The following is a 15,463-nucleotide window of genomic DNA, read 5'->3' as shown; positions in this document are numbered from 1 at the left end:
ATATTCCTGAGCACCACTGAGCCAAAGGATGATCATCCCCTAGAGACCAGATCCAGTTTGTAATGAGTAATAAAGGTATGGGGAGTAGCCCAAGTAGCTGCTGCACATATGTCATCCATTGAAGCTCTAGACTGAAATACAGTTGAAGTGGCTATGGACCTTGTAGAATGAGCTTTGATGGGCTTAGGCAAGGTTAATTTGTTTTTATCATAAATAAATGAAATGCTGTCTTTCAGCCACTTAGAAAGAGTAATCTTGCTGACTGCCTTGCCAACTTACAGTGGAAAAGGAAACAAACAGTTGACAAAATTGTCTTATGTTCTTTGTTCTGTGAATATAGAAACATAGTTGTCTATGTATGTCTAATAAATGCAGGGCATACTCTCCCTTTTTAGAATGATTAGGGAAGGAAACTTTTAAATTAATCGTCTGGTTAATATTAGTCTCTGACACAACCTTGGGTAAACAAGATGGGTTCGTTCATAAAGATACTCTTTGGAAAACAAGGTAAGGAGGGTCTGATGATAACACCTGGATATCTGAAATTCTTCTGGCGGAAGTTATGACTACCAGAAAGAGTATCTTCCAAGACAAAAACTTCAGATCACATTCCGCACAGAGTTGGAAAGGAAAGTGTATCATTGCTTGAAGTACTAGGTTCAAATCTCAAGGAGGAATCAGATTTTTGAATGGGGGCTTTAACAGAAGAGTGCCTCTGAGGAATGATTTACAAAGTCTATGAGAGGCTAATGAACGTTCATTCAAGCCACTGTGAAAATTAGAGATGGCAGCTAATTGTAGTTTGATGGTGGAGGGAAAAGCTCCAGTGTTAAACAGTGCAGCTAAAAAATCTAGGACATGATCTATGGAAGCTGAAATGGGATCTAACTGCTTTTCAACAGCCAAATAGTAAACTTCTTCCACTTACTGGTGTACAGTTTTCGAATGGAAGGTTTGTGAGGCGATAGAAGGATGTGGAGTACTGGAGAAGAAATATTGGGATGCCTGGCAATTAATGTAGCTGGAGGAACCACACAGTTAGCTTGAGGTTCAAAATGTTTGGGTGAACAAGACCATCTGGATGGGACAGGAGATCTGGCACTGTGTTCAGATTCAAGAGCTGCTGAACTAGAAATGGCCAAAGAAAGGGGAACCAAACCTATCTAGGCCAAAATGGAGCAATGAGGATTACTGTGCTCTTCAACCTGAATGCTTTCTGTAAAAACTTGGGAATTAGAGGTTTCGGGAGAAAGGCATATAGGAGACTGGGGACCATTCATGCAGGAGAGTGTCTCTGTGTGAGTTTCCCGGAGGAGGAATCAGGGCAAAGTAATTGTTGCATTTGTTGTTTAGGGGGCATGCAAACAGATTGCAGCAAGGTGGACCCCAAAGGTAGAAAATCATCCTTGCCACTTTTTGATTGAGAGACCACTCATGAGGCTGAAAGATGCATCTGCTCAGCTTGTCCGCAATCATACTGGAACTCCGCAGAATATGCATTGCCATAAGAAAGCGGTTGGAAGAGATCACCCGCTGCCACACTCTGAGAGCTTCTCAACCAAGGGGATAAGACCTGGTTCCTCCCTACTTGCTGATGTACCAAACCACTAACATATTGTCCATTTGAATTGCAATAGTTTCCTGAGGAAGAGCTGTCTGAAAGGGGTACAAATGAAGAAGCACCACTCTTATCATCAGGACATTGATGTGCAAGTTGGTCTCTAAGTTGGACCAAGTGCCTTGGACCATCTTGCCCAGAAAATGCCCCCTCCACTCTATCTAGGAGGCATCCGTGGCACTGTGGCCATGGGTTCCAGAGAAACAAATGACAACTGTGGAGAACTTGATCGAAAGATCCGTTTTGCAACAGTTGGTGATTGGTACTTGTTCTGACAATGGGTGATGAAGTATGGACTTTTGGTGGAGCAGACCAACACAGTGGAAGGGGACTTGGGCCTCTGTAAAAATACTTCTGGTAGTTCCCCAGGAAAGGGATCTATCCATGGAGAGTAATATGTTCTAAGTATAATAGTCTTAGTCGGTGAGATAGATGCCAATTCCTGTGTTGAGGCCTTCAATGTTGAAAGACTTGAAATTGAATTGGTGCCGAAACTGAAGTTGGTACTGGTGTGTCAGAAATAGAGGCCTTCAGTTCCAAAGGAACTTCTGGAACTAAGCTCTTCAATTTTTTGACTTTCGGAACCGATAGAGAGATCAGAACCGACAGACTACATTTTTTAGATTTATCAATAGACGAAGAAGAAGATGGAGATGAAATATCTATTTTAGCTTTATCAGCAGTGGATAAAGCTTTTCCAAAGGCTGATGGCAAAAGTCCTTTTAGAATTAGTTTGTTGTGCATTTCCACCAAGGCCCTGTGTCTGAAAGTGGGACATATGCTACAATCCTCCTGTAAATGAAGGGGGCGAAGGCAATATACACATAAAGAAAGGAAATCTAAATAGGGAATTTTATGGCCACACTTCTGGCATTTTTTGAAACCACAAGGGGCCTTACCCTTATCAGCCATGACAGACAGAGAAAAGTCACACAGAAGAAATATATATTTTTTTTTATTAAGGAAATGACCATCAGCGATGATACTAAAGATGTATACAAACATGTATGGGGAGGGGAAAAAAGATTACTGAAAAGAGAGCAAGAGAGAGAGAACTATCAACAATGATAGCTGGGAAGTTACACGGTACTGTACAGGGAAAGAAGTATCAATGATGATACACACGTGTACACAAATGTACAAAAGAGAAAGAAGAAGGAAATTTAGAAGGAAATTGCAAAAACTTCTACCTAAATCCACAAACGCTTGAGAGTATCAGCTACATGTGACTGTTTCAGAAAGCGGCAAATGAGATCTGAGGTAATTGAGAAACCGGGATTCTGGGTAGAGGTGAAGCTCGAGAATTTTTGGCTGGTGCGAGTGTAGTAATGGCCAAGTCGGTTTCGATGTAAAGACCAATCCCCATCTGTCAAAGGTGGAATTAAGACTGACAACCTCAGATCATATTTTAATAATGCTATAATGAGTTTTTATGAAATCAGTACTAAAATGATACTTATTTCTCAGAAAAAGTTATAGTTTATGTCACATTAAATGCTGTAACAAAAACATATATTTTACTTGTTCAGATAGACATGTACACGTTTAAAATTTAATAGACACTTTGCTCTTAGTGGTATTAGCTCATACAATTTGCCAGTTAAGAATGACTACTCAACGGTTTTGCCCATAATATTTTATGATAAAATGTAGAAACAATATAAAATTTTTTTTTATTTGACTTAACCTGCTACTTCATTGTACTCATACTTCTGTAACCAAGTCCTTGTAATTTACATGCTCTCCCCGAGCTTCCACTGAAAGAGGCTTTTTATCCATATGGATTATCCCAGACAACAAAAGCAATAAGTACATAAAAAATAAAAAATATATATTGGGCAGTTGGTGATTAGGGTTAAGGTTGTGAGCTGTTTGATTCCCTGAGCCTTCATCTGCTTGTGTGACCTTGAACATGTTACGTAACCAGATACTGCTCATGGGTCACCCATTATAATGGATTGTCTGCCCAGTGGGCCTATGTTGTTAGCAAATGAGTATTGTTGTTGTTGTTGTTATTATTATAATTATTAATATTATTATTATTATTATTATGTTGCTATTTTAGGTAGGATCAAATTAAAATCAGAGTGACTACTATAAATTGAAAAACTGCAAGATTTGCAAAACATTCTCTTTACAATAAATGTGTAGCTATGAACTATATTCAGAATAACAAACATAAATGCTATCAAAAACATACATATACAGTGTTGCTGTAAGATTAGGCCTAAAAAGCTTAAGTGTTTCTGTACAACATGAAATTGTCATTGTTTTAAAATGGTGTGGCATAAAAAAAAAAAAATCATACTACAGAAGTGATTTTTTCATTAAAAGTCAAACTCAAGGTGTAATTCTTTTTGTTGACTAAAAGCACAGTATAATGCAGTTTTATAGGTAATTTTCCCAATATTGTTATTTGAAAATGTCATATAAAAACATGACACCATTCTGAAGATACAGACTTTTATAAAGGTGGAGCAAAAACAAAAAAACAGGCAGCATTTTTGAGGACAGTCTTCTTGAAACAGTAGTAAAGGTGTGAATGAATCAAGACATATCCAGTACAATAGCTTCAGTATTCTATGTTTCTATAAAGCAGTGAATAATAAAGACCTAAATATGTGGTCCTGTCTCATTTAGCGAAAGTGGGTTAAAGAGCATCTGTACTTCACATAGTTAACACCATTTACACTTAAGTATTTGTTATTCCCCAACTCCCATCGCATTCCTAATCCTGTTAAAAGAGTATGACAGATTGTCATCTGATATATTTTGTAACTATATTTCCTTTGTCTCATTTGGTTCTAAGCTGAGGTACCCTATGTGCAGAGTCTCACATAGGTTTATGGCAGGGTTTCCCATTTCTATCCACATCCACAGGCAAGCCAATAGGTGAACTGACAATTCTCAAAAACTGCCTATAGGTATGTGCGCCGAGTGAACGTGTGTGTGTGTGTGTGTGTGTGTGTGTGTGTGTGTGTGTGTGTGTGTGTGTGTGTGTGTGTGTGTGTGTGTGAATTTTTGCCTTCCTCTGTCTATGTGCACTATACACTGCACTGCACTGCACTGGTGTCTCATCCGGGATCAATTTTCTGCCTTACTGACACTGTTTGCAGGGATAGATTCTGCCTCACATATAACCGTGAATGGGATAAAACAAATATAAATAAATTAATGAACTACATATATTTAACTTTATATCTGTAGGTAATAACTGCTGGGAAAATTTGTATTAATGCAAAACAATAAAACATAAAACTAAGAAATAAACACTTACACAAGGGCTGATTAGTTTTTAATTCATTCTCACATTTTGCTCATAATTCAAGTAAAAATACTAGGTACCTTGAATATGATATACATTGAATTCCATCCCCCTTCCTTAAAAGCGCAACATGAAATCATCACATACCTGTTTTGAAATAAGTTTTCCATCCTTGTATTGCACTGTCCCATTTTCCGCAAACACATAATCATATTTGTGGATTACTAGTAAGAAAAGGGAAAGACAAAATGGCATTATACAGGAGAATTCATGTAAGCAAAATACAGTGCACAGCACAGAACTTCAAGAAAGATCCTACAGACTGATTAAGTATGAAATTAGCTCTAATGGCATGAATTGTTCTCATCAATATACTTAGTCAAGTTAATATCAGCATCTCAATCAAATAAATTAACAATTATGAACAAAAGTAAGAATATAAAAATAAAATCTTACAATATAAAGAGTCATAAATAAGAAGTTATGTACCTACCATAACGTTCCATGTTAGTTGTCTTCTCTCGCCTTCTTTCTTGCTTGATGGGTTCGGAGCCGATCCCTCGGCTCCGACTCGGCACTTGCTAAGCTCGAGAGTCACTTTTACCAGCTCGAGGCAGCCCCATATCCCATGATGCAAGGCGGTAAGTACCCAGATCTCGTTTGATGACAAAGGGCAATAGCACCAAGCATAAAATACTTCCCAAAGGAAGAAAGAAAACTTACAGATGGAAGAAGGACCAGGTCTGAATGGTCTTCAGCATAACAGTTTCTTATAACAAGGTCTGTCCAGGCCAGGGGGAAGGAGGGAGGGTCGCAAGAAAGAAGGCGAGAAGACAACTAACATGGAACGCGTTATGGTAGGTACATAACTTCTTAATGTTAAGTTGTCAATCTCGCCTTCATTCTTGCTTGATGGGACCGGCCCCTAGCACCTCTATCCTGGGTGGCTCAATGGAACAAACTCTTGAGGACTGTAGAGCCAAAACTGGCTCTGTCCCTGGAGGCCAAGTCCAATTTGTAATGGGAAACAAAAGTGTGAGGAGTGGCCCAAGTGGCAGCTGCACAAATAGTGTCTAAAGGAAGTCTAGCTTGAAAAGCTGTAGAAGTAGCTAAGCTCCTAGTTGAATGTGCTTTAGGTTTTGAGCACAGCTGTTTTCCCCTGAGCAAATAAATTTCAGAGATGACCGAAGAAAGACATCTAGACAAAGTCACTTTAGAAACAGGAAGGCCTTTTTATTATCCGCATAGGAAACAAAAAGTTGATCAGATTTTCTAAATTTTTGTTCTGTCCAAATAATATCTAAGTTGACGGTGGACATCAAGATAATGTAGCTTTTGTTCAGCTCTATCTGAATAGTTAGGGAAAAATACAGGAGATCAATGGATTGATTCAAATTGTTCTTTGAAGCGACCTTAGGCAAAAGGTTGGGTTAGTTCTCAAAGATACTCTGTCTTTGTGAAAAACCAAATAGGGGGTCGAACCGAAGAGCATGAAGTTCAGACACCCTCCTGGCCGATGTAATAGCCACTAGGAATAAAGTTTTCCAAGAAAGATATTTCAGGGAACAAGAAGCAGCTGGCTCGAAGTGGGGAAGAATCAAAGATGTCAGCACTAAATTTAGATCCCACTGAGGAGGAGGATTCCTGATTGGAGGCTTTAGTAGGAAAATTCCTTTCAAGAAGGCCCTGCAGAGCCTATGGGACATAATATTATGATCTGCTATCCCGACATGAAAATTGGAAATAGCAGCCAATTGAACTCTGACTGTGGAAGAAGAGGAGCCTGCATGAAAAATCTCTGCTAAGAAGTCCAGGACTGCCTGAACAGGGCAGTAAAAGGATCAATATTCTGGGCCTTAGCCCAATAAGAGAAACGCTTCCATTTGCTTGTATAAATCCTCCTGGTAGAGGATTTTAGCGAAGCTACTATGATGTCTCTAACTGGGTTAGAGATCAAAGGAAGCCTGGCTAAGGAAGGAAGTGGAGCAACCATGCTGTGAGGTTGAGAGAAGGGATTGACGGGTGCAGCTGACCCGATTGGTGAAGCAGAAGATCTGGCACTGGGTCCAGATGCCACGGCTGCACCAAAAGGTGATGATGGAGGAACGGAACCAAACTTGTCGAGGCCAGTAAGGGGCAATGAGAATCAATTTGGCTCTCAAACGGTAGCTTTCTGGATCACCTGAGGGATCAGAGGAAATGGAGGGAAGGCATAAAGAAGTCCCTGGGGCCAATCCTGGGTCAGAGCGTCTCTCGGGGGATGGCGTGATTGAGGGTAGAGGCTGTACAAGTCTGGACATTTGCTGTTTTTGGGAGTAGCAAAAAGATCGCAACATGGACGACCCCATTCCAGAAAAATCTCTTCCGCTATAGATTGCTTGAGAGACCACTCGTGAGGCATGAGAATAGCTCTGCTCAATCTGTCCGCTACAATGTTGGTTTTCCCAGGGATATGCGTTGCTACAAGAAACCGATGAGAGGAGATCGCCCATTGCCATAGTCTGAGCGCTTCTCGACACAAGGGGTAGGACTTGGTTCCGCCCTGTTTGTTGATATACCAAACTACAGACATGTTGTCTGTGTGGACTGCAATTGTCCCTACGGGAAGAAAGTCGTTGAGGGCTTGCAACGTTAAAAGCACTGCTCTCATCTCCAGGACATTTATGTGCAGATGGTACTCGAACGGCTGCCACGTCCCATGAACCATCCTGCCCTGATAATGACCCCCACCCGATCAGGGAGGCATCCGTGGTGACAGTGGCTATCGGGATGGGGTACAAAGTACCTGCCTTGGTGAACCTGAGGAGATGTGATCCACCAAGCAAGATGCTCTTTGCATGTCTGTGTCACCAGAATCTGGTGACGCATTGGAAGTTGCTGGTATGACCATTGTGTGAACAGCATCCACTGAAGAAGGCATGTAGAATCGAGCCAGGGAAGAAGAGTAATGGCCGCAGCCATGAGACCTAATACCTTTAGAACCATTCTGGCCTGTACTTTCTTGTTGGCCAGAATGATCCTGACATGACTCTGAATGTCTGAAACTCTTTGATCTGTAAGGGTAGCTGACATCCGAACAGTGTTTAAGTTTGCCTATGAAGGTAATAGACTGGCAGGGCGATAAGGATGACTTTTCAAGTTGATTGAGATGCCCAAATGAGAACAAAGGTTTATTGTGTAATCCCTGGCTTGTATAAGCTGATGCCTGGTGGTGGCTGACAGGAGCCAGTCGTCGAGATACGGAAACACCTGGAATCCTTGACGTCTCAGGTGAGCCGTGACCACTGCCATGCATTTGGTGAACACTCTGGGGGCTGTAGTGAGACCAAAGGGCAGGGCTCTGAACTGGAAATGACTGGACCCCAGCCGAAAGCGGAGAAATCTCCTGGAGCGTCTGTGAATTTTGATGTGATAGTACGCATCCTGAAGATCTATTGAGCACATCCAGTTGTCCTTCTGTAAGAAGGGCAGAATTGACTGAAGAGTGACCATTCGGAATCTTGTCTTCCTGACAGACTTGTTGAGTCTGCTGAGATCCAATATTGGTCTCCAGTCTCCCGTCTTTTTGGGGACCAAAAAGAACCTTGAGTAGATTCCGGGCTTTGAATGGTCTATTGTAATTGGCTGAATGGCTCTTTTTTGCAGTAGTTTTGAGATTTCTAACTCTGCAATTTCCCTTAGACCGGGTGGTACATCTGGAAGGGAATTTGAGGGCAAGGGACTTTCCTCGAAAGGAATTATGTAACCCTTGGATATGATCGACTGTACCCATCTGTCTTGAGTGAGGGAATGCCAGGCTTCTGGGTACAGTGATAATCTTCCCCGACTGCCTCCAAGGAGGGACAGCCGGGCAACATCTCAGGGATGCTGAAAGGGCTTGTCAGAGAGAGGCTCTCTGTTTCCCTGGTTTTGGACCCCTCTGCCTCTAGAGCGGCGCTGTTGTTGTTACCCCTCTGCCTCTAGGGGTAAACTGACCACGTGAATCCGGCGTGACTCCTTGGGATTTACAGAACCACATTTTCCCACCTTTCTGTCCTTTGGGATAAGGTCTAGAAGGGGTGGAAAAACGGACTCCAACAGCAGAAAGAGTCTTGCCGTCCTGTTCGCACCTGGTCAAGGTTTCCTTCACCTGAGGGCCAAACAAAGCTGACCCATCAAAGGGAGAATTTGTGAAGGACGCCTTAAAGGGATCCGCAAAATCACATAGCTGCATCCAGGCTTGGCGTCTAAGAGCCACACCTGTACCTGCGGCTCTACTCGCTCCATCCGCAGCATAAGATATTAGCCGCATGGAGGAGTTTGCAATGGAATTGAGGGTTCCTAGCTGCGAAGCAATTTTTTCTTGAGCCCTGCAGCTGTAGGATCCTGAACTACTTCACCCAGCTCCTTAAGGATATCCCTCTGGAGTCTGGTGAAGTGACATAGGTAATTCAGCTAACGATAGCAAAGGTCGCTGAGGAAAACATCTGCTTACCGTACCTATCCATGGTCCTAGAGTCCTTATTAGGAGGATGGACGGCACGGAAGGATCTGCAAGTTCCTTTTGGTGGCCGCAGCCACCACCATGGCATCAGCGGGACACCCTTAGTGAGGAATTGCTTGTCACACGGGCAGTGATAAATTTTGAAGGCCTCCTAGGGACTGGCTCTACAGAGTCAGGAGCTGCCCACGCCTTTCGTGCAATAACCTGCATAAGGGGGTCGAAAGGCGGAGACACCCAGGAGGTGGAGGGCCGAGATCCAAACGCCTCTAGGTACACTGACTCATCCTCAGAGGGATTGTTGGTGGGCCAGTTTCCCCTCTGTTTAAGGAGTTCTAGGATGTCTGAGAAGGAGACATCTTCAGAGGGGGATCTAGGGGATCCCTCTGACTCATCAAAGTCAGTATCCGAAGTGACAGACTCGGGGGAGTCTACATGTTTCCTCTTACAAGTCCTCTTCCTAGGAGGATCTCCCGAAACATCAGGAGAATCCTTGGAAGAGGGGGAAATTCCCAATGGGGAAACCTGAGGCGGAGGATCTCTGGGTCCTGTAGCAAGAGAAGTGGCAGAGATGTCAACAGGTACTATAGAGGGAGGAGCTACGGGAACAGACTGCTGACTGATACCAGTGGCCAGCACACTCTTCATCACCTCGAATGCTCCCTCCCAGGCAGGTCCGAGAGAACCCGTTCAAGAGCTAGGAACTCCAGGGACCACCGAAGGGAAGTCTCCGAGGCAGATGTCGGAGCCGAGCTCACCAAGGCCGAGGCTCCAAGGGGAAGAGCGGGTTCGGACAAGGGTCCGATGCCACTCACCCCTCGGAGGAGACCATGGAAGCCCGACCACGAATCCCTCTAAGGAAGGTCTCAAGAGGAGATAAGAGTAGAGGCTGAAGGAACAGAAGGGGTATCCGTCCTCCAGCCATAGCAGTAACCATTCGAAGACTCCAACTCCAAGCTCTGGGGTAGAGTTGAAGGAGGAACTGTAACGGGGTGTGGACCAACAGTCGTCTGTTGAGACGGACTATGTAACATTTGGGCCAGTACCTGTGACTTAAGTAATCTACTGACCACTCTCTCTAGGTCATGATCTGACAGTCTGGATGACCTTGAAGATCGGCTCCGATGGCTCCGTTCGAAGAAGAGGTGAAGCCGGAGCCGAAAGTATCGGCTCCAAGGAAGGAGACCTCGACCTCTTCCTGGAATGAGCCATCGGAACCGATACTATAGATCCTGTCGGAGCCGAAGACTTGTCGGTGCCGACAGGAAGCCTCGATGTATCGGCTCCAGCCGGAGCCGATACAGCCACCAAAGTAACGGTGTTGGAGCCGATCGGAGCCGACACCGATGCCTGTGCCACATGGTGGTCGGAACCGATCGGAGCCGACACCGAAGTGGTCGATGCAGATTCGGCACCGATAGCCATCGGTGCTGAAGGCTTTGTTAAGCCAGAATCGGCTCCAGCCGGAGCCGATCTCGACTCGGAACGAGTCGGAGCCGAGGCCGCAGGCTTAGACACAGAAGCCTGGGCCTTGGAAGATTTAGCTGATTTTGATGGAGCCGACTTAGCCGGAGAGCCCTCCGGCTTAAGAAGGCCCCTAAGTATCAGCTTGTTGCGTCTTTCCTGCAGGACTCTCTGGCTGAAGGAATGACAAATAGCACAGGAGTCCTGCAGGTGAAGAGGCCCCAGGCAATACAGGCAAGAAGTGTGACCGTCTGTCAGAGACATCTTCTGACAGCACGAGTCACACTTCTTAAAACCTGAGACCCTCTCCTTTGACATGGTGCTACAAAACACACACACACACCAGTCAAAAATTTAAATTAAAGAAAATACCAAAAAAGTATTCCTAAAAACAAACACACACACACCCTAACAGGGAGGGGATGGGATGGGTAAAGTTTGACTAAAAAAAATTAAAAGAGACAGGGATTTTCTGTCAGGAAATCTAAAAAAATAACTTATAATTAACAATAAAAGGTTTTTTTTAACAAAAAGGGGCTTAAATATCAATAAAGTGAATCACTTACCAGGAGCTGGTAAAAGGAGGACCTCATAAGCGAAGCGGCAAACGAGATCTGGGTACTTACCGCCTTGCATCATGGGATATGGGGCTGCCTCGAGCTGGTAAAAGTGACTCTCGAGCTTAGCAAGTGCCGAGTCGGAGCCGAGGGATCGGCTCCGAACCCATCAAGCAAGAATGAAGGCGAGATTGACAACTTAACATCATGTAACAAATGACAAGCTACATGAAATACAAATGGTAGTAGATATTTTTGAAATGTTGGAATAGTGTGACGTGCTCTTTTACATTTGGGCAGAGCATTCCACAGGGAAGGAAATACAGCTGAATATGGTCTTAAAGTGACAGATGTTATATAAACTTGTGACTCTCTAGCTGCCTAAGTGGAAGTTCAGATTAGGAAAGGAATTGGGATCTAAACTGTATTTATGTAGGTGACCCTAAACCTATCAAGTAACCAATGTACAGACTGCATTATGGAGGTATTATGGGTCATCCTAAGAGCATTCCAATAAGTATCTTAGATGCAACATTCTACTCCAGTTGATACCACACTAGGTCATCTGCTGGTATCATCAGATAAAAAGCACTGCAATGAGAATTTGCTGGATTTACAAAATTAGCTTTGTAGTTTACCTACTAAATACACTGTTTCTCCTGAGTGTTTAATAAAACGGCCATCAAAGATGGTGGCTTTAAGTTGGAGAGATTAATGATACCTTACTTTCCTACATAGTGAACACAAATCTGCTCCTACATATCATGGGGCAGTCCACTACTGATTAAAGACACATAGAGCCGTACCTCCCTGGACTACATGAAAAGAGACTCTCTGATCACGTAGCCCAGGCTGGTATGACCCTGACCCTGAGTAGCATCCTGCCCTCACCAAGAATGATACCACGGTATAAAGAAAAACTTATCAATTGGCTAAGTTTCTGGTGTCATTTAAAGGGGATCCAGTGTCTGTCTTCCTGGGATGACATGCTCAACAAGCCACGCTGCTTCATTAGAGATGGCTTGCACCTGTCACCCTTAGGCTTTCGAATACTGGCCAAGGCTCTTGCCACCCCATAGTTCCTTTTTTAGGCAAGGCTCAAAAGACAAACCCACTGCCGTAAATAGCACAAGTAACAAAAATCTGAGGGTAATACTACTCAATGCCAGAAGTCTAAACCTCAAAATGCACGCACTCGAGGCACTCCTCAGTATGGAGAAAATCGAGATGTACAGTAACAGAAACCTGGTTTAAGGCTCCAGAAAGCACCCCAGCACTACCAGGCTACAACTCATACCATACATTTCGGCTACAGAACCCGGACTGAAATACAAAAGGCAGGGGAATATCCATATTCATCAAGGATACCCACACCTCCAGGTTAGTGGCTCAGCACGATGCTTCAGAGATCATCCACATGCAACTAACAATGGGCAAATCTGCAATTCAAATTGTAGCTTGTTACAGATCACTCACCATGTCCCAAGACCCCCATTCTGTGTTTCTGGAAACACTGGGAAACATAAGGGTCCTACCAAAAACCCTAATATTGGGTGATTTCAATTACCCAAACATTATCTGGGAGAACTACTCAAGTACTAACTCCCTTTCCCAATATTTCCTAGAATTTATAAACTCAAACACCCTGGATCAACTGGTCAACACTCCCACCAGAGGTGACCACATATTGGACCTGATCATCCCAACATGGGTGATTGGTGTTCCACACCGGAGGTCAACCCCTCGCTAATTAGATCTGACCATAAACAAATCACTTTGGATATCCTCATTCCGCCCCCACCCCTGGACAAGGAAACCACTGTGAAAAACTTTTCAAAAGCAAACTTCACGTTACTTAAGACCGAGGTGGAAAGTTTCAAAGGCCCCATGCTAAAGGATAACGCTGTCCAAGCTACAAAATCCTTTACTAATGCATTCTACGGGCACCTACAAGAATGCATGGATCGTGCTATCCCAAGCAAAACCAATACTCACTCCTCCAAGAAAAGGAAACCAGTCTGTTGGACCCCTGCCATACACAAGCTATACAACAGAAGGAGGAAACTAGTACAGAAAAGAGTAAAATCCCAAGAAGGGAAAACATCCCTGATCAGTATCAGCAAGAAACTACGATCCCTCATAAAATCATCCAAGGCGAGCTTCAAAGGAAAAATTGCCAAGGACTCCAAAGATAACCACAAGGCATTCTTTAGCTATGTCAAGAATCTAAGTGGCAATGCTCAGATCTGCTCAGAGTTAGTGCAGAAGGGCACAAAATACACTGAACCAACCGATATTGCCAACATCCTGGCAGACAGTTTCAGTGCAAACTTCACCCCCAAAAGGGCCCATAACCATACCAGAAGAATATAAAGCCCCTGAAATCACAGGCATTCTGGTTAAAATAGCCCTCTCCAAAGCCAAAAACACAGCATCAATGGGAACGGACGGTGTCCCAGGCTGCATCCTACATGAGTTCAAAGACGAACTAACCCCTCACCTAAACATAGTGTTCAAACTCAGTCTCTCCACAGGCTACGTACCCGCAGAGTGGTGCACAGCAACGGTTATTCTGCTCCACAAAGGTGGAGCCACAACAGACCCTGGGAACTATCACCCTATAAGCTTGATTAGCTTGGTCTGCAAGGCTATGGAGCGCATCATCATGGAACTCATTAACAGAGATATTGGGAACGTCCAAACACTGGACCCTACCCAGTTCGGCTTTGTTAAGGGCAGATCATGCCTCCTAAACCTGGTGGACTTCTTTGAGACAGTTACCAAGGCTATAGACGAGGGAAAGGTGGTACACATAGCCTACCTAGAGCTTGCAAAGGCCTTTGACACCATTCCCCATTCTGGTATTATAGACAAGCTCACCAGCCTGAACATAAACCCCTGTGTCACAAGATGGGTTGCCAATTGGCTCACGGACAGAACCCACATGGTGAGAGTTGCGGGAGCTAGGTCTAACTGTAAACCGGTTACAAGTGGCATTCCCCAGGGTCAGTCCTAGGACCCAGGGAAGTAAATAGTGTGGGAAGAAATAGCCAGGGAATTGTTATGGCTAGGCTTGTATAGGCCCTAGGGCCGAAAGCCTAGTACCAACCTATGAACCTATGACCCCCTCCTGTTTGGCATATACTTCTCAGAGGTACAGACAAGCACGGGAGGACTATGGCTGACCAAGTTCGCAGACGACTGCAAACTAGGGGCTACAGTTGACTCACAGGTTCACACAGACATCCTCCAAAAGGGTCTCACTGAGATGGATACCTGGTGTCAAAATCATGGCCTCAAGCTAAATGCCAAAAAGTGCATAGTTATTCCCTTTGGAAATAACAAAGTACCCACAAGCTACCACATAGGTGGTAGTCCCCTAAATACGGAAAACGTAATAAGGGATCTGGGGACCCAAGTAGATAGTAATCTCTCCTTTGATAACCACATTGACAAAGTGGTTAGGTAATCCTTCTATGTGGCCCACCTAATCACACAAGGGTTTGTATCCACATCAAACGAGGTCATTGTGCCCTTCTACTCATCACTCACCAGACCCATCATAGAGTACAACGCCCCATTTGGGATGTACCTTACAAGACACCTGCAACAGCTGGAAAGGCCACATAAGTACCTCACCAAGAGGATCACTGGCCTCAACAGATGCCCTATGCAGCTCGACTGAAGAAACTCCAGCTACACTCAGTTGCATACCGCCTGCTCAGAAGTGATCTCTGTCTGACATACAAGGCCATGTCCAACCCAGAATTGATGGACATGCTTCACCTAAAGAAAACCTTATCCCCTTGAGCGACATGCTCTAGGGATCTAAACCTCACCACTACAATAAATAGGATGTGCTGGAGGGATAGATTCCTGTCCCAGAAACTTTCCATGTTTTGGAACAAGATTCCAATCTACATTAGGCAGAGCTTCTTGTTAGCACTCTTCAAGAGAAATCTTGACGAGTGGATAGGAAACAGAAAGTTTACCTCGGGGATCACTTCAGTGGCTCTGCTGGACAGAGGCACAGGGAACTAATCTAAGGGGGCGGTGAAAGCCAACACATTCTGGCTAGG

At 44.1% G+C, this 15,463-nt stretch overlaps 1 protein-coding gene across 1 annotated transcript in view; it reads right to left on the bottom strand.

Annotated features, from left to right (window-relative positions):
• Nucleotides 1–15,463, bottom strand: part of PMM1 (phosphomannomutase 1) — a 615,734-nt gene that overhangs the window by 495,012 nt on the left and 105,259 nt on the right. The window contains exon 3 of the mRNA XM_044075615.1: nucleotides 5,031–5,107. Coding sequence (XP_043931550.1) covers nucleotides 5,031–5,107 — 77 coding nt within the window. The remainder of the gene's footprint in view (nucleotides 1–5,030; nucleotides 5,108–15,463) is intronic.

Source organism: Protopterus annectens, chromosome 1.part1 (genome assembly GCF_019279795.1).
Source record: "Protopterus annectens isolate FY-2018-M chromosome 1.part1, PAN1.0, whole genome shotgun sequence".
NCBI classification, from domain to species: domain Eukaryota; kingdom Metazoa; phylum Chordata; order Ceratodontiformes; family Protopteridae; genus Protopterus; species Protopterus annectens.
This window is presented reverse-complemented; position numbering and strand designations above follow the sequence as displayed.